Source organism: Pseudophryne corroboree, chromosome 8, assembly GCF_028390025.1.
Source record: "Pseudophryne corroboree isolate aPseCor3 chromosome 8, aPseCor3.hap2, whole genome shotgun sequence".
NCBI lineage: Eukaryota > Metazoa > Chordata > Amphibia > Anura > Myobatrachidae > Pseudophryne > Pseudophryne corroboree.
The window spans coordinates 15,733,653-15,759,214 of record NC_086451.1 but is presented as its reverse complement, the minus strand read 5'-3'; the positions used below and the strand labels follow the sequence as shown (position 1 = coordinate 15,759,214).

Genomic DNA, 25,562 nt, shown 5'->3' with positions numbered 1-25,562 from the left:
TTCTCCTCCAGGGCACCGCAGCTGAATGTAGAAGAGAGTTGGGAGCTTGCAGCCTGGAGGATCATGTCATCCTGTGAAGGGGGTTCCTGGACCAGGATCTGAAGCTGCCTGGGACACTGAGGGTCTCCTCTCAGAAGTGGGGGGCAACATGGATTGCCAGCTTGATACTTACATGGGGAAAGACAAGACCTCACTCATGAGGAAGAGGGCTGCTCTGCTGAGGAAGGGTTGCAGCTTTGAGATACAGAGGTAGGTGCAACAATGTTTCCACTGCCCCCCCATGCACCCCCCCCCCCTTTCCCCCCAGTACCTGGGGCATGCATTGCAGACACAGACACAAGTCCCAGCTGCTGCAACCTCTGCAACAGTATCCATGGTCCAGGTATCTGCAACAACTTACATTGTTCTGCATATTTATATGGGGGCTGCTGCCAGTCTGTGTCAGGGGGCTGTCATGTGTGGAGGTCTGCAGAGGGTTAACAGGACTGCACACTAGAGGGGGGCTGCAGTGGGGGTTACATGTATTGTGGTAGAACTCTCTGATCTCCCTGACAGGGGCAGCTTCATATGTTGGGCAGCAGGGGAGGGAGATCAGAGAGTGCTGTAAGGAAAAGACAGCCACCCACACATGCACAAAGTTCCAAAAAGCTGCCTGAATTCCCAGTCTGTTGCACAGCTGTGGCTGACATTACTGTAGTCCTATGCCAGGGTGCAGAGGAGGAAGCAGAGCTCGCATGTGCTGCATGCGTAGGTGCAGAGCCTCTGGTGCAAGCTGCAGGACCAGGAGCCGCGAGGTTCTGCAGAAATGGCTTTTCCTGGTCCTGCGGGACTGCAGCTAGGACTGGTCTGGTTCCCCTTCTCTGCTCCTGCACCAAGAGGAATGCCCCTATTCCCAGCTGAACGTACATCTGACCCTCCAACATGACCCCCTCCCATCAGGTACGCAGTGCTCTGCCCCTGGGCTTCCCCAGAAATCTATGATTGCCGTGACCTGTGCTGAACTAGTTAATGGATGAGAAAGGGGATCCGGCACAGGTGATGGCAATCAGGATGGAAGTCCAGGAGCGGAGCATTGTGTACCTGACGGAACGGGTCATGTTGGAGGGTCTGCTTACACTTACAGCTAAAGCTGGGCATACACTATACAATTATCTGGCAGATCATCTGGGCATACACTATACTATACAATTATCTGGCAAATCATCCGCCAGATCTGGCTGGTTGGAATGACAATCTGGTAATGGATGAGAGCAAATGACCAGATTTTTATTCCAACCAGCCAGATCTAGTGGATGGTCTGCCAGATGATTGCATAGTGTGTGCCCAGATGATCTGCCAGATAATTGTACAGTATATGCCCAGATGATCTGCCACATAATTGTATAGTGTATGCCCAGATGATCTGCCAGATAATTGTATAGTGTATGCCCAGATGATCTGCCAGATAATTGTACAGTATATGCCCAGATGATCTGCCAGATAATTGCATAGGCTTACCATACAATCCCTTTAAACCGGAACACTCATGAATTACACAGGTTCTGTGGCTCGCTGCCCTCAAGCCTGCATGTCACCTGGTTGTAATCAGCCACAGAACCTGTGTAATCCATGAGTGTCCTGGTTTAAAGGGATAGTATGGTACGCCTCATTATAATATATAAACATTATAGTAAATATTGGGGCTCCAGCAGTTCTCAATGTGATCTCAGCCCCGAGTGCAATGTATCCTGATATGTGAGGATGTTCCAGGAGCTGGATAGTAGTCACATGTGAATCTCAGTCTATATTTATCCATCCTTTAATGTAATTTATGATTGGGGCGGATGATGATCCAGCTTTAGATATAGGGGAAGACTGTATCAACCGGATTGTAACGTGACCTTGGGAAAGGTATTGCCTCTTCAGTGTCAGTCATTGTGATTTGATTGACAGCCGTAGTTATAATTGGGTGCTGCATCGCTGGAAACACTTTGTACCTTTCGTATTGTTGCTAACAAAATATTCCTTGCACACCTGTCAGTGTCTATTACTGTAGCTGCAAATCCTCTTACATATATGTCCCGTGATGCCATAATGCCACATAGGGGAATGCTTGGCTTTCCCGTCCCCATTATATTGTGTAGCAGAGCTCCTCTCAGTGACTGCCGGAGAGGAGGAGCTTGGTGATCATATTTGTGTCCATGACATGCTCATCCCCATTATATTGTGTAGCAGAGCTCCTCTCAGTGACTGCCGGAGAGGAGGAGCTCGGTGATCATATTTGTGTCCATGACATGCTCATCCTCATTATATTGTGTAGCAGAGCTCCTCTCAGTGACTGCCAGAGGGGAGGAGCTTGGTGATCATATTTGTGTGCATGACATGCTCATCCTCATTATATTGTGTAGCAGAGCCCCTCTCAGTGACTGCCGGAGAGGAGGAGCTTGGTGATCATATTTGTGTACATGACATGCTCATCCTCATTATATTGTGCAGCAGAGCTCCTCTCAGTGACTGCCGGAGAGGAGGAGCTTGGTGATCATATTTGTGTCCATGACATGCTCATCCTCATTATATTGTGTAGCAGAGCTCCTCTCAGTGACTGCTGGAGAGGAGGAGCTTGGTGATCATATTTGTGTCCATGATATGCTCACCCCCATTATATTGTGTAGCAGAGCTCCTCTCAGTGACTGCCGGAGAGGAGGAGCTTGGTGATCATATTTGTGTCCATGATATGCTCACCCCCATTATATTGTGTAGCAGAGCTCCTCTCAGTGACTGCCGGAGAGGAGGAGCTCGGTGATCATATTTGTGTCCATGACATGCTCATCCCCATTATATTGTGTAGCAGAGCTCCTCTCAGTGACTGCCGGAGAGGAGGAGCTAGGTGATCATATTTGTGTCCATGACATGCTCATCCCCATTATATTGTGTAGCAGAGCTCCTCTCAGTGACTGCCGGAGAGGAGGAGCTCGGTGATCATATTTGTGTCCATGACATGCTCATCCTCATTATATTGTGTAGCAGAGCTCCTCTCAGTGACTGCCAGAGGGGAGGAGCTTGGTGATCATATTTGTGTGCATGACATGCTCATCCTCATTATATTGTGTAGCAGAGCCCCTCTCAGTGACTGCCGGAGAGGAGGAGCTTGGTGATCATATTTGTGTACATGACATGCTCATCCTCATTATATTGTGCAGCAGAGCTCCTCTCAGTGACTGCCGGAGAGGAGGAGCTTGGTGATCATATTTGTGTCCATGACATGCTCATCCTCATTATATTGTGTAGCAGAGCTCCTCTCAGTGACTGCTGGAGAGGAGGAGCTCGGTGATCATATTTGTGTCCATGACATGCTCATCCTCATTATATTGTGTAGCAGAGCTCCTCTCAGTGACTGCCGGAGAGGAGGAGCTTGGTGATCATATTTGTGTGCATGACATGCTCATCCTCATTATATTGTGTAGCAGAGCTCCTCTCAGTGACTGCTGGAGAGGAGGAGCTTGGTGATCATATTTGTGTCCATGACATGCTCATCCTCATTATATTGTGTAGCAGAGCTCCTCTCAGTGACTGCCGGAGAGGAGGAGCTCGGTGATCATATTTGTGTCCATGACATGCTCATCCTCATTATATTGTGTAGCAGAGCTCCTCTCAGTGACTGCCGGAGAGGAGGAGCTCGGTGATCATATTTGTGTCCATGATATGCTCACCCCCATTATATTGTGTAGCAGAGCTCCTCTCAGTGACTGCCGGAGAGGAGGAGCTTGGTGATCATATTTGTGTACATGACATGCTCATCCCCATTATATTGTGTAGCAGAGCTCCTCTCAGTGACTGCCGGAGAGGAGGAGCTTGGTGATCATATTTGTGTGCCTGACATGCTCATCCTCATTATATTGTGCAGCAGAGCTTCTCTCAGTGACTGCCGGAGAGGAGGAGCTTGGTGATCATATTTGTGTCCATGACATGCTCATCCCCATTATACTGTGTAGTAGAGCTCCTCTCAGTGACTGCCGGAGAGGAGGAGCTTGGTGTCATATTTGTGTGCATGACATACTCATACTCATTATATTGTGTAGCAGAGCTCCTCTCAGTGACTGCCGGAGAGGAGGAGCTTGGTGATCATATTTGTGTGCATGACATTCCCATCCCCATTATATTGTGTAGCAGAGCTCCTCTCAGTGACTGCCGGAGAGGAGGAGCTTGGTGATCATATTTGTGTCCATGACATGCTCATCCTCATTATATTGTGTAGCAGAGCTCCTCTCAGTGACTGCTGGAGAGGAGGAGCTTGGTGATCATATTTGTGTCCATGACATGCTCATCCCCATTATATTGTGTAGCAGAGCTCCTCTCAGTGACTGCCGGAGGGGAGGAGCTTGGTGTCATATTTGTGTGCATGACATGCTCATCCCCATTATATTGTGTAGCAGAGCTCCTCTCAGTGACTGCCGGAGAGGAGGAGCTTGGTGATCATATTTGTGTGCATGACATGCTCATCCTCATTATATTGTGTAGCAGAGCTCCTCTCAGTGACTGCTGGAGAGGAGGAGCTTGGTGATCATATTTGTGTCCATGACATGCTCATCCTCATTATATTGTGTAACAGAGCTCCTCTCAGTGACTGCCGGAGAGGAGGAGCTCGGTGATCATATTTGTGTCCATGACATGCTCATCCTCATTATATTGTGTAGCAGAGCTCCTCTCAGTGACTGCCGGAGAGGAGGAGCTCGGTGATCATATTTGTGTCCATGACATGCTCATTCTCATTATATTGTGTAGCAGAGCTCCTCTCAGTGACTGCCGGAGAGGAGAAGCTTGGTGATCATATTTGTGTACATGACATGCTCATTCTCATTATATTGTGTAGCAGAGCTCCTCTCAGTGACTGCCGGAGAGGAGGAGCTTGGTGATCATATTTGTGTACATGACATGCTCATTCTCATTATATTGTGTAGCAGAGCTCCTCTCAGTGACTGCCGGAGAGGAGGAGCTTGGTGATCATATTGTGTAGCAGAGCTCCTCTCAGTGACTGCCGGAGAGGAGGAGCTTGGTGATCATATTTGTGTCCATGACATGCTCATCCCCATTATATTGTGTAGCAGAGCTCCTCTCAGTGACTGCCGGAGGGGAGGAGCTTGGTGTCATATTTGTGTCCATGACATGCTCATCCCCATTATATTGTGTAGCAGAGCTCCTCTCAGTGACTGCCGGAGAGGAGGAGCTTGGTGATCATATTTGTGTGCATGACATGCTCATCCTCATTATATTGTGTAGCAGAGCTCCTCTCAGTGACTGCTGGAGAGGAGGAGCTTGGTGATCATATTTGTGTCCATGACATGCTCATCCTCATTATATTGTGTAGCAGAGCTCCTCTCAGTGACTGCCGGAGAGGAGGAGCTCGGTGATCATATTTGTGTCCATGACATGCTCATCCTCATTATATTGTGTAGCAGAGCTCCTCTCAGTGACTGCCGGAGAGGAGGAGCTCGGTGATCATATTTGTGTCCATGACATGCTCATTCTCATTATATTGTGTAGCAGAGCTCCTCTCAGTGACTGCCGGAGAGGAGAAGCTTGGTGATCATATTTGTGTACATGACATGCTCATTCTCATTATATTGTGTAGCAGAGCTCCTCTCAGTGACTGCCGGAGAGGAGGAGCTTGGTGATCATATTTGTGTACATGACATGCTCATTCTCATTATATTGTGTAGCAGAGCTCCTCTCAGTGACTGCCGGAGAGGAGGAGCTTGGTGATCATATTGTGTAGCAGAGCTCCTCTCAGTGACTGCCGGAGAGGAGGAGCTTGGTGATCATATTTGTGTCCATGACATGCTCATCCTCATTATATTGTGTGTAGCAGAGCTCCTTTATATGATTGAAAGAGGAAAAGCTCAGTATCATATCTGTGTATATGATATTCCCCACCTCATTACCGTTGCCTAGCAGTGCTCCTCTCAGTGTCTGTAGGATGAGCCCAGTAAACATGCCTGTGGGTATTCCCCTCACTACTGTTGTGTAGAAGAGCTCCTCTCAGTGACTGCAGGAAGAGGAACGCTGTGATCACATGATAATGTGTATGTATGACGTCCCCCTCATTACCTCTCTGCAGCGCAGACCGTCTAGTGACCATGGGCATGTTTCAGAGGTGGGCGCAGTTGAGAGAACAGAATGGAAATCTGCAAACTGCGCATGTGCAGCCGAGGAGAGATCCTTGCTGCACGCGCTTGGAAACAGTGTGATGGCGCGCGTATTTGTGTGTGACATTGCTATTACTTGAGGCGGCTTCTGTGATCCATGGGCGGTTCAGGCTGGAGACTAGGAGGTGACCTATGTTATGGGCGTGTTATGGGAGGGACATGGGGGTGTATTGGAGCATGTGTGCAATCTCGTTTGCAGCCACAGTGGCCATATCTTAAGAAAGTTACAAGGGAGACTCTGAGCCAGACAGGGGCTGCTCCAGAAGTCGATGTTGGGACCGTTGATGTGTCGATGGTGGAGATATCGGATCCCCTAGTGCACTTGAGCATTGCTCTGATAAAAAGAATGAGTGTTGCCGGGCTCGCTCAGTGTGTCACACCGAAATACACAAGGGGAGCGCTTACACCGTAATTTGCATATATTCGCACAGGAGAATCCGTGAGTTACCGCAGCCATGCGTGAACTGCTTGCACCTCTCAATCAGGCCCTCTAGGAGGCGGTGCTCAGTGATTGTATTTGTGTATACACATCATTACTGTACTGGAGCCCCTCTCAGTGACTGGCAGAAGAGGGGCTCAATGATCAGATCTCTATGATACTACCCCTAATATCATTGTGTAGCACTGCTCCTCTCAGTGACCGTCCGATCAATGATCAGGTCTGTATGGTACTACCCCTAATATCATTGTGTAGCACTGCTCCTCTCAGTAACCATCAGATCAATGACCAGGTCTGTATGATACTACTCCTAATATCATTGTGTAGCACTGCTCCTCTCAGTGACCATCAGATCAGTGATCAGGTCTGTATGGTACTACCCCTAATATCATTGTGTAGCACTGCTCGTCTCAGTGACCGTCCGATCAATGATCAGGTCTGTATGGTACTACCCCTAATATCATTGTGTAGCACTGCTCCTCTCAGTAACCATCAGATCAGTGATCAGGTCTGTATGATACTACCCCTAATATCATTGTGTAGCACTGCTCCTCTCAGTGACCATCAGATCAGTGATCAGGTCTGTATGGTACTACCCCTAATATCATTGTGTAGCACTGCTCCTCTCAGTGACTGGCAGAAGAGGGGCTCAATGATCAGATCTCTATGGTACTACCCCTAATATCATTGTGTAGCACTGCTCCTCTCAGTGACTGGCAGAAGAGGGGCTCAGTGATCAGGTCTGTATGATACTACCCCTAATATAATTGTGTAGCACTCCTCCTCTCAGTGACCATCAGATCAGTGATCAGGTCTGTATGATACTACCCCTAATATCATTGTGTAGCACTGCTCCTCTCAGTGACCATCAGATCAGTGATCAGGTCTGTATGATACTACCCCTAATATCATTGTGTAGCACTGCTCCTCTCAGTAACCATCAGATCAGTGATCAGGTCTGTATGATACTACCCCTAATATCATTGTGTAGCACTGCTCCTCTCAGTGACCATCAGATCAGTGATCAGGTCTGTATGATACTACCCCTAATATCATTGTGTAGCACTGCTCCTCTCAGTAACCATCAGATCAGTGATCAGGTCTGTATGGTACTACCCCTAATATCATTGTGTAGCACTGCTCCTCTCAGTGACCATCAGATCAGTGATCAGGTCTGTATGATACTACCCCTAATATCATTGTGTAGCACTGCTCCTCTCAGTAACCATCAGATCAGTGATCAGGTCTGTATGATACTACCCCTAATATCATTGTGTAGCACTGCTCCTCTCAGTGACCATCAGATCAGTGATCAGGTCTGTATGGTACTACCCCTAATATCATTGTGTAGCACTGCTCCTCTCAGTGACTGGCAGAAGAGGGGCTCAGTGATCAGATCTCTATGGTACTACCCCTAATATCATTGTGTAGCACTGCTCCTCTCAGTGACTGGCAGATCAGTGATCAGGTCTGTATGGTACTACCCCTAATATCATTGTGTAGCACTGCTCCTCTCAGTGACCGTCCAATCAATGATCAGGTCTGTATGGTACTACCCCTAATATCATTGTGTAGCACTGCTCCTCTCAGTGACTGGCAGAAGAGGGGCTCCGTGATCAGATCTCTATGGTACTACCCCTAATATCATTGTGTAGCACTGCTCCTCTCAGTGACTGGCAGATCAGTGATCAGGTCTGTATGATACTACCCCTAATATCATTGTGTAGCACTGCTCCTCTCAGTGACCGTCCAATCAATGATCAGGTCTGTATGGTACTACCCCTAATATCATTGTATAGCACTGCTCCTCTCAGTGACCATCAGATCAGTGATCAGGTCTGTATGGTACTACCCCTAATATCATTGTGTAGCACTGCTCCTCTCAGTGACTGGCAGATCAGTGATCAGGTCTGTATGGTACTACCCCTAATATCATTGTGTAGCACTGCTCCTCTCAGTGACCGTCCGATCAGTGATCAGGTCTGTATGATACTACCCCTAATATCATTGTGTAGCACTGCTCCTCTCAGTGACCGTCCAATCAATGATCAGGTCTGTATGGTACTACCCCTAATATCATTGTATAGCACTGCTCCTCTCAGTGACCATCAGATCAGTGATCAGGTCTGTATGGTACTACCCCTAATATCATTGTGTAGCACTGCTCCTCTCAGTGACTGGCAGATCAGTGATCAGGTCTGTATGGTACTACCCCTAATATCATTGTGTAGCACTGCTCCTCTCAGTGACTGGCAGATCAGTGATCAGGTCTGTATGGGTACTACCCCTAATATCGTTGTGTAGCACTGCTCCTCTCAGTGACTTTAGGATGAGGAGGGGCTGATCATATCTGTCTACACAGTATTATGGCAATTCCTGGAAATTGGTGTTAAAATAAATGAATCCACTCCTGAATACCTCTCGGCAGAGGAGGTGTATTATTCAGGAGAGTGTGAGTCTCCAAAACGGGAGTGCGGTTAGAATGGGCTTCGGAAACCGATGTTTTGTCAACCATCGATGTTTCTGATCTGATGAAGATGCTATATCCTTTCAGTGCTGGGATAGCCACCATTGCAGGCTTGTTGACGATTTGCTGCTCCGATGGCTGACTCTAGGATGGAGAAACGCAGCAGGGCTTCTTTCCATATGTGAGTGCTATAGTGTTCACTCTAGGATTTTTTTAGGGCAGGGTGCTGATCACGGGGAGGGCACATTTTTCATTTGTGAGGGCACATTTTTAAGTTAGAAGGGCAAAATTAGGTACATGCTATAATGCTTGGTGCTCCCACTCCTATAGGTGAAAGCATGGACAGTGCGCGCCGGAGGCGTGCAGCAAAAATTTAGGGGAGTTGTTTCGTGAGGAAGGGGCGTGACCACATAATAGTACCAAATCACATTATACCACACAATAGTGCTGCTTATACACATTGCACCAGGTAGAACCTCCTATACACACTGCGCCAGGTGTATACATATTGCGCCAGATAGAGCACGTTATACACATTGCACCAGGTAGAACCTCCTATACACACTGCGTCAGGTAGAGCACGTTATACATATTGCGCCAGATAGAGCACGTTATACACATTGCACCAGGTAGAACCTCCTATACACACTGCGCCAGGTAGAGCACGTTATACATATTGCGCCAGGCAGAGCACGGAGGCACACTGCACCAGGGAGAGAACACTGAGGCACACTGCACCAGGGGTAGAGCACTGAGGCACACTGCACCAGGGGTAGAGCACTGAGGCACACTGCACCAGGGAGAGAACACTGAGGCACACTGCACCAGGGGTAGAGCACTGAGGCACACTGCACCATGGAGAGAACACTGAGGCACATTGCACCAGGGAGAGAACACTGAGGCACATTGCACCAGGGAGAGAACACTGAGGCACACTGCACCATGGAGAGAACACTGAGGCGCATTGCACCAGGGAGAGAACACTGAGGCACACTGCACCAGGGAGAGAACACTGAGGCACATTGCACCAGGGAGAGAACACTGAGGCACATTGCACCAGGGAGAGAACACTGAGGCACATTGCACCAGGGAGAGAACACTGAGGCACATTGCACCAGGGAGAGAACACTGCGGCACATTGCACCAGGGAGAGAACACTGAGGCACACTGCAACAGGGAGAGAACACTGAGGCACACTGCACCAGGGAGAGAACACTGAGGCACATTGCACTAGGGAGAGAACACTGAGGCACACTGCACTAGGGAGAGAACACTGAGGCACACTGCACTAGGGAGAGAACACTGAGGCACACTGCACCAGGGAGAGAACACTGAGGCACACTGCAACAGGGAGAGAACACTGAGGCACACTGCACCAGGGAGAGAACACTGAGGCACACTGCAACAGGGAGAGAACACTGAGGCACACTGCACCAGGGAGAGAACACTGAGGCACACTGCAACAGGGAGAGAACACTGAGGCACACTGCACCAGGGAGAGAACACTGAGGCACGTTGCACTAGGGAGAGAACACTGAGGCACACTGCACTAGGGAGAGAACACTGAGGCACACTGCACCAGGGAGAGAACACTGAGGCACACTGCACTAGGGAGAGAACACTGAGGCACACTGCACTAGGGAGAGAACACTGAGGCACACTGCAACAGGGAGAGAACACTGAGGCACACTGCACCAGGGAGAGAACACTGAGGCACACTGCAACAGGGAGAGAACACTGAGGCACACTGCACTAGGGAGAGAACACTGAGGCACACTGCACTAGGTAGAGAACACTGAGGCACACTGCAACAGGGAGAGAACACTGAGGCACACTGCAACAGGGAGAGAACACTGAGGCACACTGCAACAGGGAGAGAGCACTAGGAGGAAGGGGAGGACGGGCACAGGACAGATGCAGAGCGGCACTCACTGTTGCGGAGGAGAGCGCTGTGCCGGGTCAGCGGGGCCGGTCTCTTGATGCTGACGGCGGAGCCCAGGTCAGCGCGCAGCGCCATGGTGAGGGGGAATTAAACCATGCCGGAGGACTGGCGGGAGACACCGCAGGCTCTGATTGGCTGCTCCTCCCCACTGCACGCTGACCCTGTCTCCGCTTTCAGCTGAGAGCTATCAGCGCGGCGGGGGGGCAGAAGTGACAGCGCGGGGGGGGGAGAAGTGACAGCGCGGCGGGGGGGGGGGGAGAAGTGACAGCGCGGCGGGGGGAGAAGAGCAGTCCTTAGCAGGGCGGGCACAAACGGGCAGGGCGGCATTCTGTCACTCAAAAAAGGGGCAGGGCGCAGCGCCCTGCGAAAGAAGCTTAGAGTGAACACTAGTGCTACGCATGCACACTAGCAAACCATAGATGTGTAACCGGTAAACAACACAGATGACGTAGTGTTTAGCATTGCTGCCTCATACTGTAGCACTGAGGTCTGGGGTTTGAGTCCCAACGTATAGAGTGTAACCTTCACTGGGTCAGGGACTGATGTGAGTGACTGATATTCTCAGTACAGCGCTGCGGTATATGTGTGCACTCTGTAAATAACTGGTAATAAATATATAGTTTACATGCCATGCTTACATTTTCTCTCTCTCTCTCTCTCTCTCTCTCTCTCTCTCTCTCTCTCTCTCTCTCTCTCTCTCTCTCTCTCTATATATCTATATATATATATATATATATATATATATATATATATGTGTTGAAATTCAGCCCGGCACTCTGTTTGTAATGTAAGATCTGCCCCGGTGCCTCCAGTAACGGAATCAATAGTAAATTAAAGAAGGCTGCGGCACTCGAGGTCTTGTCAAAAAGTTAGTTATAATTGAAACGATGTATTGATTTTGATGTTTCAATTATAACTAACTTTTTGACAAGACCTCGAGTGCCGCAGCCTTCTTTAATTTACTATATATATATATATATATATATATATACATCTATATATATATGTCCTGATGACAGGGGGAAGTGCCCCGAATCGTTGATATTAAAAGCACCGGCTTGTTTCACCTATGTGATTGTCCAGGAGTGCCACCTCATTCTGCATGTGTGTATATGTATATATGTATGTATATATATATATATATATATATATATATATTCAGTTTGCACTTTCTCTGGACGTCACCTGTCAGAGGATGTGTATATTCTCTCGGTTGTCGCACTGTAACGCTGTCACCCGGCTCCCTGACAGCAGGGGGACAGAGAATACTTGTTTCTGTATATGCCTTTTACATATATAGCTATAGGATGACGTTTGTAACTGTTGGAACCTTAAGCCACTCTGCTGCTATGTAGCAATTAGACAAAACGTAACCTGACAAATATTTTCTCGTATTTTGGGGACATCTGACAGATTGAGTTGCTGTAGAATGATTGCTGTACAGGTAACATCAGTGTGATCTCCCGGCCGCCAGTATACGAGGGCAGAGAGTCCCTGTGCGGGTTTGCTGCGCTCGCCACAGGTTCTGTTCCTACTGACTGGGAATAGACCCTGAGCGCAGGGATTCTAGCTGTCGGCATTGCCAGCTGTTGGGATTCTGGTGTCGGCACCCTGTGTGCCAGGATCCCGACAGCCGGCAAATTAACTGCATCCCAACAGATCCATATGCGCTTTTAGTTTGGCGCACGCAATGCAGGAATAATGGCGGACGATCTGTCCTTGTGTCTGAAATTTCTGTTTATGTCTAAGCTCCTACGACAGCAACATACTGTACATGTGAATGGCTGTACTGTATATAGATCCCGGGCCATGTATATGCGCTGGAAATAAGATGTGTGTGTATATATATTGGAAAGGGGGGGAATAAGGTGATATTAAGCGACCAATGGTGTCAAAAAATAGGAGACTATGGCCCTCATTCCGAGTTGATCGCTGGCTGCCGTTGTTCGCTGCGTAGCGATCATTTAAAAAAAAACGGCAAATCTGCGCATGCGTATGCAACGCAATGCACACGCACGGCGTACGGGTACAAAGAGCATTGTGGTTTTGCACAGGTTCTAGCAACGCTTTCAGTCGCACTGGCGGACGCAAAGTAATTGACAAGAAGTGGGAGTTTCTGGGTGTCAACTGACCGTTTTCTGGGAGTGTTTGGAAAAACGCAGGTGTGGCCGGGCGTTTGCTGGGCGGGTGTGTGACGTCATTACCGTGTCATTCATCGCAGCAATCATCGCACAGAATAAGTAACTACAGGGCTGGTCTTGTTTTGCACAAAATGTGTTTGCAGGCGCTCTGCTGCGCAGGCGTTCACACTCCTGCAAAGCGAAAATACACTCCCCCGTGGGCGGCGACTATGCGTTTGCACGGCTGCTAAAAGTAGCTAGCGAGCTATCAACTCGGAATGAGGGCCAATGTGTGTAAGATATAAAAGTGTTGCAACAATTTATTTTACAGAACGTAGCACTAAAACAAAATATCACTAAAAAATAGACTGTAATATATCACATATGCATATAAAACTAAAAGCTTTAAAAATGGAAAATTTAAATAAAAAAAAAAAAATAAATAAAAAAAATATATATATATAAGAGCACAGAGAATATATTAAAAAAACAAAAGAGGAGATCTATATCTTAACTTATGAGGATGAGTCAGATCAACGCGTTTCGTCCTCATTGGACTTTATCAAGGGGCCAATGGCTGTACTGTATATAGATCCCGGGCCATGTATATGGCCTGGAAATAAGATGTGTGTGTTTATATATATATATATATATATATATATATATATATATATATATATTTCTGCTGCGGGGAACACTGGGCTCCACAAGGATTAACATCGGGGTGTAGAGTAGGATCTTGATCCGAGGCTCAAAGCTGGTGCATGGCACCAGCTTACAAACTGAGTGTGTGGTGTAATTGGCTACGAGCGATTGTCGTCTCTGGTACCTGCTACTGCACTGACTGGTTAACGAAACTGAGCTCCTGTGCACGGAGGCGGAGTTATAGAGGAGGCGGCGCTGTGCATCTTGGGAACAGTCAAAGCTTTGAGCCTGTTGGTGCCTCGGATCAAGATCCTACTCTAAACCCCGATGTTAATCCTTGTGGAGCCCAGTGTACCTCGCAGAAAGAGATTTAACAACGATAAGTTCTTACCATAAATCTCTTTTTTATATCTCCTATATATTAGCCCAAGTCTGTGACTCTGTGCCTGGCCATAACGCTGGGCGGAGTCACAGGACTGGGCGGAGTCACCTGCTTCTGACCAGTTCCCAGGTGGACAGCCACAAAATCCAGCCACCATCATCAGAGGGCACCATCACTGGACGGACGCCCCACCGTGCACGGTACCACACACACCACCCCATACACCCACCCTTGGTTTTTCCGCAACACACCCGCACCCTTAATGACACCCGCAACTCACCGCACCGAAGCCTCTTCCCCAACAACTTGCTCCCACTGACACCCGCACCACCTCAGGCTGCCTCCGCAACCCCCCTCCCCAACACCCGCCTCCAGCCGCACACATCGGCCCCTGGTCGGGAGCTGCAACACACCCGCACCACCGCTGATCGCCTCCGCAACCTCCCTCCCCAGCACCCGCCTCCAGCCACACACATCATATGCCGGACGAAAGCCGCCCGCACCCCGCACCACCACAGCACCCCAGGCTGCCTCCGCAACCCCCTTCCCAGCACCTGCCTCCAGCCACACACATCATATGCTGGATGAAAGCCGCAAGACACCCGCTCCACAGCCGCCCTCCGCAACCCCCTCCCCAGCTCCTACCTCCAGCCGCACACATCATATGGCGGCCGGAAGCCGCCCGCACCACCACAGCACCCCAGGCTGCCTCCGCAACCCCCCTCCCCAACACCCGCACACATCGGCCACTGCACGGTACCCACCCGCACCCCCACAGCCTGCACACAAAAACCCCCACCCCAGCACCTACCTCCAGCCCCACACACCGGCCGCTGCACGGCACCCACCCGCACCCCCACAGCCTGCACACACAACCCCCCCACCCCAGCACCTACCTCCAGCCACACACACCGGCCGCTGCACGGCACCCACCCGCACCACCACAGCCTGCACACACAACCCCCCCACCCCAGCACCTACCTCCAGCCACACACACCGGCCGCTGCACGGCACCCACCCGCACCACCACAGCACCCGCACAGTCTCCACAACCCCCCTCCCCAATACCCGCCTCCAGCCACACCGGCTGCTGCACGACACCCACCCGCACCCCTGCACCCCCACAGCCTGCACACACAACCCCCCCCCCCCTCCCCAACACCCGCCTCCAGCCACACACACATCGGCTGCTGCACGCCACCCACCCGCACCACCACAGCCTGCACACACAACCCCCCCCAGCTCTTACCTCCAGCCACACACACCGGCCGCTGCAAGGCACCCACCCGCACCCCACACCCCCACAGCCTGCACACACAACCCCCCCTCCCCAGATCCCACATGTACACACTGGCCAGGAGCCACAGCCACACGCTGCTCAGGACTGGAGCAACATATTACTGGACATGCTGTCCACCATTCCACCTGCCGATTTACCAGCCTCCGCAGTCTGCTGCCCCCAAACCCCAATACAAACATGTAACTTACCCCCCCCCCCCCCCCCCCCCGCCACCTCCACCCCCACAACCACAGACCACACACCTCACACAATGTGTACACCCACCTTGGGCAAGCACTCACTATCAGCACACACTGCTACCACTTCTACCTTACACACACACACACACACACACACACACACACCACACTCTTCACCCTTCTTCCCCCCCCCCCCCCCCTCCTCACACACAACACCTTACCCATCTTGACTACACCACCAGCCAAGACCCAGCACTCCTGCACCCACCACCCTCAGGCCAGCTCTACCAGCCTCCGCTGTCTACTGTCCCCAAACCCCTGTAATGCATGTCCCTTACCCTACCCCCCCAACAACCCTCCACAAGAAACACACAATATGTACACCCACCTCGGGCAAGCACTCTCTATCAGCACACACTGCTACCACTTCTACCTTACACACACACACACACACACACACACACACACACACACACACACACACACACACTGAACCACCACACACTTCCCCCTTCCCCCCCCCTCCTCACACACAACACCTTACCCATCTTGACTACACCACCAGCCAAGACCCACCACTCCTGCACCCATCCCCCTCAGACCAGCTCTACCAGCCTCCGCTGTCTGCTGCCCCCAAACCCACGTCAAAGAACACATTACACCAACCCAGCTCCTAGGTGACGACTGACACTTTACGAACATTTTTATTTTCAATCACGTGTTTCAAATGTACAACATGCCTTCACATACTTTACCTAACCAAAGCTTTTTAGTCTACATGTCATTTCCACCTACATTCTCAACATCATACCCTGCATATACTCTTCACACACTCACAACACCCCTACACACCATTCACCATCACATTCCCTTTTGCCATGCAAGATTTATTTAACCAACACCAAAAGCCATATTCCACCACAATACATTATACAACTACTATTCTACACCTTCACCTTTATGTAGGGGTTACGGGGGGCGAAGCCCCATACGACGGTGTGAAGAGCGCCCGTAGGGCGCGATGAATCACCTAGTATATATATATATATATATATATATATATTATATAATCCCTAGGCTGCTGCACTGGACCTTTCACTGAGATGTCATCAATTTTCTTTTTCAGTGGTTCTGTGTTAGTCCCACATTACTACCTATTTAACAGGAGCACTTAGGATGAGCCTATTGAGTTGACATACTGATAAAGCACTCTATCGCCCCGGGAATCAGCTCTGCATGCTCTGCGTTGGGCGCTGCAGGTGGTGTGGGCAGCAGCGCTCTTCCCTCTGCAGTATGCCTCTTACACAATCAATGACTGCTCTGTGTGTGTGACAGGAGGGGAGTGATGTGCGGAGTCACTAGATAGGAGAGCCGTGGATTCTCATTGCCTATGACCGGGAGAAGCTGAGGGTGTGACAGATGGGGGGGCATTCCCGCCACGAGCCGTGTGCCGTCCACCATAATCTGCTGCAAAGCACACTTCCACCAATCTCATGTCTTACGCCTCGTCCTTTGGTGACCATAGTAGGACATGAAAGCTGCAGGTGTGAACGTGATCCGGCAACAGCGGCGTGCTGCAGCGGTGATGTCATCTGTCACAGGGGCAGATGTACTGAGCCTTGGAGAGAGATAAAGTACCAGCCAATCAGCTCCTAACTGCCACACTACGGGTTTGAAAAAATGACAGATGGGGGATGATTGGTTGGTGCTTTATCTCTCTCCAACTGTCATTTTTTTTCAAACGTAGGGTCGGGTGTACTAAGCAAAAAGCCACCCGGATTTTTTACTCTAAATCGGTGGCTTTCACACGCAATGGCTTTGTGCCGTGTTGAATCTTATGGGCCTGCGCAGCAGCCACAGCCACCACAGCGGCAGACAGACGGCAGCCGTCCTAGCCAGTGGATATTGACGGCTGTAACACGGCGACCGTGCCGTGTCCGTCTAGTTACATGGTTTTATAAAAAAAATACAAAAAAGAACACTGCAAAAAAAAACTGGGCGGCTTTTTGCCATCCGGTGAAACCCGGTGTGTGTGAAATAGCCCTAAAGTCTTCCAGGGACATTACTCCGCTGCCAGGTGCATGGCACTAGGCCGTAAAGGTGTGAACGTTTTTGCATACGCATTTTGCAATCCCGTTTATTTGAAGCTCTGAATAAGGCTCCATATAGGGAGCTGTAAAATCCAAAGCAGCCAATCAGATGCTTTCAATGCATTCTGTAAATGGTACTATGTAATGCTAGCAGCTCAGTTGCTATTGGTTACAGCACCTCTTCTGCGCCAGTTTTCAGATGTCCCCATAGCCAGATTTTGTGTACTGTATATAGAATATATAGTGGCATCATACATGATTCATCTGATAGTGTATGTCTGTATATAGTGGTAATATAAATGATATAGGTGTGCTGCTGTTATATGTATATAAAAGGCGACATACATGAAACGTGCTGCTATATATTTGTGTATATTTCTATAAAGCTGAAGAGTGATAGAAATGACATCATCACGTTGGCATGTAATGACACTAAAGTCTGACCTCTGACCCCTCCCACTAGTGTCAGTGATGTCACTCTCAGCGCGTTTCGGCATACTGCAACACACAGCTACAGTCTACATATACATTTGTTTCTTCTCATACTGGGGGAGATGTACCAAGCCTTGGAGAGAGATAAAGTACCAGTCCACCAGCTCCTGACTGTCACACTACAGGCTGTGTTTGAAAAATGACAGGAGCGGATTGGCTGGTATTTTATCTCTCTCCGCTTTACCCAGTGGTGCAAGTAGAAAAAATGTCTTACAGCTACTGCGCGCGTGCCAAAAATGGGTGTGGCCAAATGCTATATGGGGCGTGGCCAGTGACAATGGGGGCGTGATACACAATGGGGGAGGGGCAGATACACATATGACCCCAATAGTGCCAGATACATGTTGCCCCACAGTGCCAGATACACATTGCCCCACAGTGCCAGATATACATTGCCCCACAGTGCCAGATACACATTGCCCCACAGTGCCAGATATACATTGCCCCCACTGTGCCAGATACACATTGCCCCACAGTGCCAGATATACATTGCCCCACAGTGCCAGATATACATTGCCCCACTGTGCCAGATACACATTGCCCCACAGTGCCAGATATACATTGCCCCACAGTGCCAGATACACATTGCCCCACAGTGCCAGATACACATTGCCTCACAGTGCCAGATACACATTGCCCCACAGTGCCAGATATACATTGCCCCACAGTGCCAGATATACATTGCCCCACTGTGCCAGATACACATTGCCCCACAGTGCCAGATATACATTGCCCCACAGTGCCAGATATACATTGCCCCACTGTGCCAGATACACATTGCCCCACAGTGCCAGATATACATTGCCCCACAGTGCCAGATATACATTGCCCCACAGTGCCAGATATACATTGCCCCCACTGTGCCAGATACACATTGCCCCACAGTGCCAGATACACATTGCCCCACAGTGCCAGATATACATTGCCCCACAGTGCCAGATATACATTGCCCCACAGTGCCAGATATACATTGCCCCACAGTGCCAGATATACATTGCCCCCACTGTGCCAGATATACATTGCCCCACAGTGCCAGATATACATTGCCCCCACTGTGCCAGATATACATTGCCCCACAGTGCCAGATATACATTGCCCCACAGTGCCAGATACACATTGCCCCACAGTGCCAGATATACATTGCCCCCAGAGTGCCAGATACACAAATGCCCCCAGAGCGCCAGATACACAAATGCCCCCAGAGTGCCAGATACACAAATGCCCCCAGAGTGCCAGATACACAAATGCCCCCACAGTGCCAGATACACATTGCCCCACAGTGCCAGATACACATTTCCCCACAGTGCCAGATACATAAATGCCCCCTCAGTGCCAGATATGCCCCCAGTGCCAGATACACATGTCCCCCCAGTGCCAGATATGCCCCCAGTGCCAGATACACATGTCCCCGCAGTGCCAGATATGCCCCTAGTGCCAGATACACATGTCCCCGCAGTGCCAGATATGCCCCCAGTGCCAGGTATACATGCCTCCAGTGCCAGATATGCCCCCAGTGCCAGGTATACATGCCCCCCCAGTGCCAGATATGCTCCCAGTGCCAGGTATACATGCCCCCCCAGTGCCAGATATGCCCCCAGTGCCAGATATGCCCCCAGTGCCAGGTACACATGTCCCCCCCAGAGCCAGATATGCCCCCAGTGCCAGGTATACATGCACCCCCCAGTGCCAGATATGCCCGCAGTGCCAGATATGCCCCCAGTGCCAGGTATACATGTCCCCCCAGTGCCAGATATGCCCCCAGTGCCAGATATGCCCCTAGTGCCAGGTATACATGCCCCCCCCAGTGCCAGATATGCCCCCAGTGCCAGATATGCCCCCAGTGCCAGGTATACATGCCCCCCCCCCAGTGCCAGATATGCCCCCAGTACCAGATATGCCCCTAGTGCCAGATATGCCCCTAGTGCCAGGTATACATGCCCCCCCCCAGTGCCAGATATGCCCCCAGTGCCAGGTATACATGCCCCCCCCCAGTGCCAGATATGCCCCCAGTGCCAGGTATACATGCCCCCCCCCCAGTGCCAGATATGCCCCCAGTGCCAGATATGCCCCCAGTGCCAGGTATACATGAAGCCCTCCCCCCTGCTGCTCACCGCTGCTGCTGGTGTCACGGGCGGCGCTGATTTGAACGAAGACATTGAGGGGCAGGAGAGGCGCAGGCTGCGCTCTCCTCCCCTCACATCAGCGGTAGCGAGCGGCAGCCCAACGGTGTGGGTACGGCGTACCCATGGCGAAATTCTTAAGGGTACGCCGTACCCACCCGTACCCGCATACTTGCACCACTGGCTTTACCACTCTCCAAGGCTTGGTACATCTCCTATGTCCCAGTGACTAACTCATCACTCACCACCTCATGGTGACATCACAGACACTCCTAATAATCGCCCAATAATCCGTGCAGCCAGACGGGATGCAGCTAATCTGCCAGCGGTCAGGATACTGGCGCTGGATTCCCGACAGCCGGAATCCCAGTGCACAGGTGTTATTCCAGCTCTATCCATGACACCCATAGAGCGGGAATAGAACCTGTGGTAAGCCCTCAGGGGGACTTTTTGCGCTCTCCCTACTGCCGGGATGCCGCTGTCGGTATACTGACGGCCAGCTGACAGAAATAATTGGGGTTAGGGAATGTTTTTGCATTCTCACCGCTAAATTTGCGGATGCTGCAATGAAGATCCGCTCAGCCATGAATTCCGCCCCCACCCGTCATTCCAGGGACGCGATTACCCACATAATGAGCGCACATGGGTACAACGTGGCGCTGACGGACGCAGTGTTGAGCGCACGTCCGTGTCTGGTTTTGCTGTTGATGGCAGAGATTGTGATATTACACAAAGACATTGTTATGGGGTACTAGCGACAAATCTCCGTTCATGGATTATTTATCTGACCGTCGTTCTCCTGTGTGATTCCGCCCAGTGACAGTATTACATATAGATCTTGTGCTACTAGATTTGCGTTCCTTCATATTGATCATGTGCTGCCCTATAACCTGCTGAGAAGACATGCCATTCCTGCATCTTTCGGGCCAGGCGGAGAAGATTGATCCTGGCAGCGAGGGGAGCGTTGATCCGTCGCTCCGATCGTTGCAGCTGATACGGTATAGATCAGGTTCCGGCAGCTCACTGCGGGTGTCGTACTGTTCCTTTCTCCAGCAATCTCATCTAAACATTGGTCATATAATGACTATTTCTCTTACATTGTTTTATATACAGTAGAAAGATGGCTTTGACATTTAAAGTGGAGTCACTGATTCCTCGTGCATTCACTTCGTTACAATCACCATTGGGAATTCCCTGTGCTTGCAGCACAAATAAGTCTGGAATGACGGAATCTTTCCTTTTCTTCTTTCTCCAAAAATGACAATTCTCGTGGTTATCTTCCTTTTTACACTGATAGCAAGCCTGCTGACTCTGTCTCCTCCCTGACGCTATGTTCCGAGTTCTCGGCATGGGAAGGGTTTGGGTCCAACCACTGTTAATGAGTTGTGGCCGCTGAGAGTCAAGGAATCCTGAGTGACCTGTTATTGGGCCCTGTGGGGGCTCAGAAAGTGCCAGGGCCTGTGGCGGTTCCAGAGCCATTTTGGGGTAAGTATCAGGCAAAGCACCCTACGTGGGGTGGGGCCTATACAGGGTAAGTCTCCTTCTTGGGGTTAAGATCTCCCTGAAAATGCCATTACTTTGTGTGTTCTTTGTATCACGTGATTATATACAAGCATCACATGACTACATATAAGCACCACGTGACTATATACAAGCATCACGTGACTATATACAAGCATCGCGTGACTATATACAAGTATCATGTGACTAGATAAAAGCATCAAGTGACTATATACAAGTATCATGTGACTATATACAAGCATTAAGTGATGCATTTATATAGTCACGTGATGCTTGTATATATTCACATGATACTTGTATATAGTCACGTGATGCTTGTATGTAGTCAAGTGATGCTTTTATATAGTCACATGATTATATACAAGCATCACTTGACTATATACAGGCATCATGGGACTATATACAAGTATCACGTGACTATATACAAGCATCAAGTGACCATATACAACCATCACGTGACTATACACAAGTATCACGTGCCTATATACAAGCATTACGTGACTATATACAAGTATCACATGACTATATACAAGCTTCACGTTACTATATACAAGCATCACATTACTATATACGAGCATCTCGTGACTATATACGAGCATCACATGACTATATATAAGCATCACGTGACCATATACAACCATCACATGACTATACACAAGTATCACGTGCCTATATACAAGCATTACGTGACTATATACAAGTATCACATGACTATATACAAGCATTACGTGACTATATACAAGTATCACATGACTATATACAAGCTTCACGTTACTATATACATTATGTGTGACTATATACAAGCATCACGTGACTATATACAAGCATCATGTGACTATATACAAGCATCACGTGACTATATACAAGTATACTGTGCATTACTGCCCTAGAACTCTGAGTTCGGTTCACATGTAATGTTGCTACGTCGTGCACACAGGAAATTGATGCAGCGCATTAGTAAAGATTATTATTTAATGGGAAGTCTCGTTCCCGCTCCTCTGCCCGCTGTCTAGGAGCCGCATTAACTCTCGGACGTCTGGGGATGTCTGGGAATCCTGGGTTAGTGCTTGGTAAAGGTTGACGTGATTAATGGATATTCTGGGTAGTAAAACGCGCTCAGCTTGGCCTCCCTTGTCTTTAATAGTATGATGAGTTGGCGATATATGTGGCTAATGATTTATACCTCCAGTGCTCTCCTAGCAGAGGTCTAGGTACACGGAGTCTTCCTCTCTGACTCCTGCGCGGCCACCGTTACGGCGGTATATTGGCTCAGAGGCGCACTGTCCCAGAATGGGAGACTCCCAAATTTTGAGTGGCTGCTCCAGGGAGAGTAGGCCATTCCCCCACATGCCGTTTGCTGCCGCACACTTCCCAGGGGAGGGGGGGGGGGGGTTTACCACATTTCTTCTTTAATACATCCCGCCCTTTATCAGTCCTATTAAAGCGAACTGTTTGAATGCTTGCAGCATCAACATTAGCCAAAGTTGATGGCTAATGTCCAATGTTGATACACTGGATTTATTTTCAGCAGATTTCTGGCGACAATTGGCGTCTTGATATCTGAACGACTTTCCTCGTGTTGTTGCAGGAATGTTCTATATACAGTGTAACTAAAGATGAGGACTTATTGTGGAGAGGGAAACGTTCTCTGTACAGAGTTCCCGGCTGAGGGTTCCGTCTGGTAAAAGTTATTTGTTTAGTGTTTCCAGACAATGTTAAGGCATTATTCAGATTTACACAAGCAGAACCATTGGCCATTGTACCAGGGGAGATAAGGGGGCCTCAAACACCGCTCCTTTATTAATATTTGTTTAACGCTCTTTCCTAATCTCTGGCTCTTTGGAGTTGTACCGTAGCGTGAAAGGTAAATACTAACATAGGGCATGCATAACCTTGAAGTGTAACTCTACACAGGTTACGCCGGAGATATGCGCTAAAGGCGGCAAATAGGTTCTGCAATTCTAAACGCTCAAAATATTGCCTCCGACAGCCACTTCTTTATATGAAGGGTTGTTGTGTCGCTTTGCTGATAGCCTAAATAACCTCGTCCCATCTGCCTGGTTCTCATGGCATTCAGTACACAGGACCCACACGTTGTGTTCGATCCCTTAACTAGGCACTGAGTAATTCTGCCTTCTTCTATCTGTGATGTGGTTATTTGTACACGGCCCCCTGGCTTGGTATCCGGTCTCTAGGTCAACAGTCATTAGGTTCAACCACTATTGGTCGACATGCTTTCGGTTGACACGGTCTTTAGGTTGACATGTTCAGTAGGCCGACATGGCAAAGGTCGACACATGAAATGGTCGACATGAGTTTTTGACAATTTTTCCCATTTGTTGAACTTTTTCATACTTTACGATCCACGTGGACTATGATCGGGAATTAGGTCGACAGTGACTAGGTCGACAGAGTTATCAGCTCGACAAGGAAAAGGCCCGCGTGAGGGGACACTGAGCACTAATTGGGGTTCCCGGTCACTTTACGTAGAAAACGACACCCAATTTTTTTTTTTTACAAAAAAACTCGCGTCAACCTTTTTTTTCCACGTCGCCCTGATGACCGTGTCAACCTATTTCAGGTGTCGATCTAGTCACTGTCGACCTAGTGAACCACACACCCCTGGTAGGTTTGGGTTGAGGTTGGAGCACTTTTCACTAAATCAGTTCTATTTGTGTTCTTCTGTTTCCCATCCATCCATCTATATATGGGGTCTATTTATTAAGCGTACAAAAGACCCCTCTTGCTTTTTTGCTGGAGAAATTTCCACTTTTTTCTTCTACATATTTAACAAGTTCTGAACATCAGATAAATCCCTGTTTCCGCATACTAGTGCCGTCCCCATAGGGCACAATGACAGCTGGGCACCACATACGGCTAGATGGCATTATGCCCAATTACATTCACCCAAAGAGGAGAAAAGCAATGGACTGTGGATCTGCATGGTGCAAGGTGGCTCCTAGTGGTTGGGCAGAGTGACGGTCTTCAAGAGCTCCGAGGCATGCATGCTGCCATCTTGGAAGAGGCAGTCGGCAGATGCCTCATACCTCAAACTTCCAAAAGCTCTCCAGCACATTCTTCTTTTGCAGATCTCTCACCTGGTAATTATGCCTGCTAGCACCTCCTCATCTCTGCCCTCTGACTGGTAACTCTCCTGGTGCCTCGTGCCTCCCGCTTATTTCCTTGTGGTTACAGTTCCAGGCAGTTAGTGACATAAGTCAGCTGATTCCTGCCATATCTGCTCTCTATCGGTGTCACCTAGGGGGTAATTCCGATCTGATCGCTGCTCTGCGTTTTCGTACAGGAGGCGATCAGATCCGAACTGCGCATGCGTATGCACCGCAATGCGCAGGCGCGATGGATGGCTTCAACGGGGATCGCTGGTCAGCGATGGGATTGTGCGAAGGATTCATTCGCACGGGCGTTCGCAAGGAGACTGACAGGAAGAGGGCGTTTGTGGGTGGCAATTGATCGTTTTCTGGGAGTGTCAGGGAAAACGCAGGCGGGATCAAGCGTTTTCAGAGAGGGTGTCTGACGTCAAATCCGGTCCCGGACAGGCTGAAGTGATCACAGCGGCTAAGTAAGTCCTGGGCTGCGCAGAGACTGCACAAGATCAGTTTGTACCGCTCTGCTACACATACGATCGCACACTTGCACAGCTAAAATACACTCCCCTATGGGCG

General features: G+C 49.5%; 1 protein-coding gene across 2 annotated transcripts in view; it reads left to right on the top strand.

The window, feature by feature from the left end:
• Positions 1 to 7: 7 nt before the first annotated feature.
• GARNL3 (GTPase activating Rap/RanGAP domain like 3) overlaps positions 8 to 25,562 on the top strand; it is a 429,083-nt gene continuing 403,528 nt past the window's right edge. For both annotated transcript variants that reach the window (XM_063935955.1, XM_063935954.1), the window contains exon 1: positions 8 to 249. In XM_063935955.1, coding sequence (XP_063792025.1) covers positions 149 to 249 — 101 coding nt within the window. In that variant the 5' untranslated portion in view covers positions 8 to 148. The remainder of the gene's footprint in view (positions 250 to 25,562) is intronic.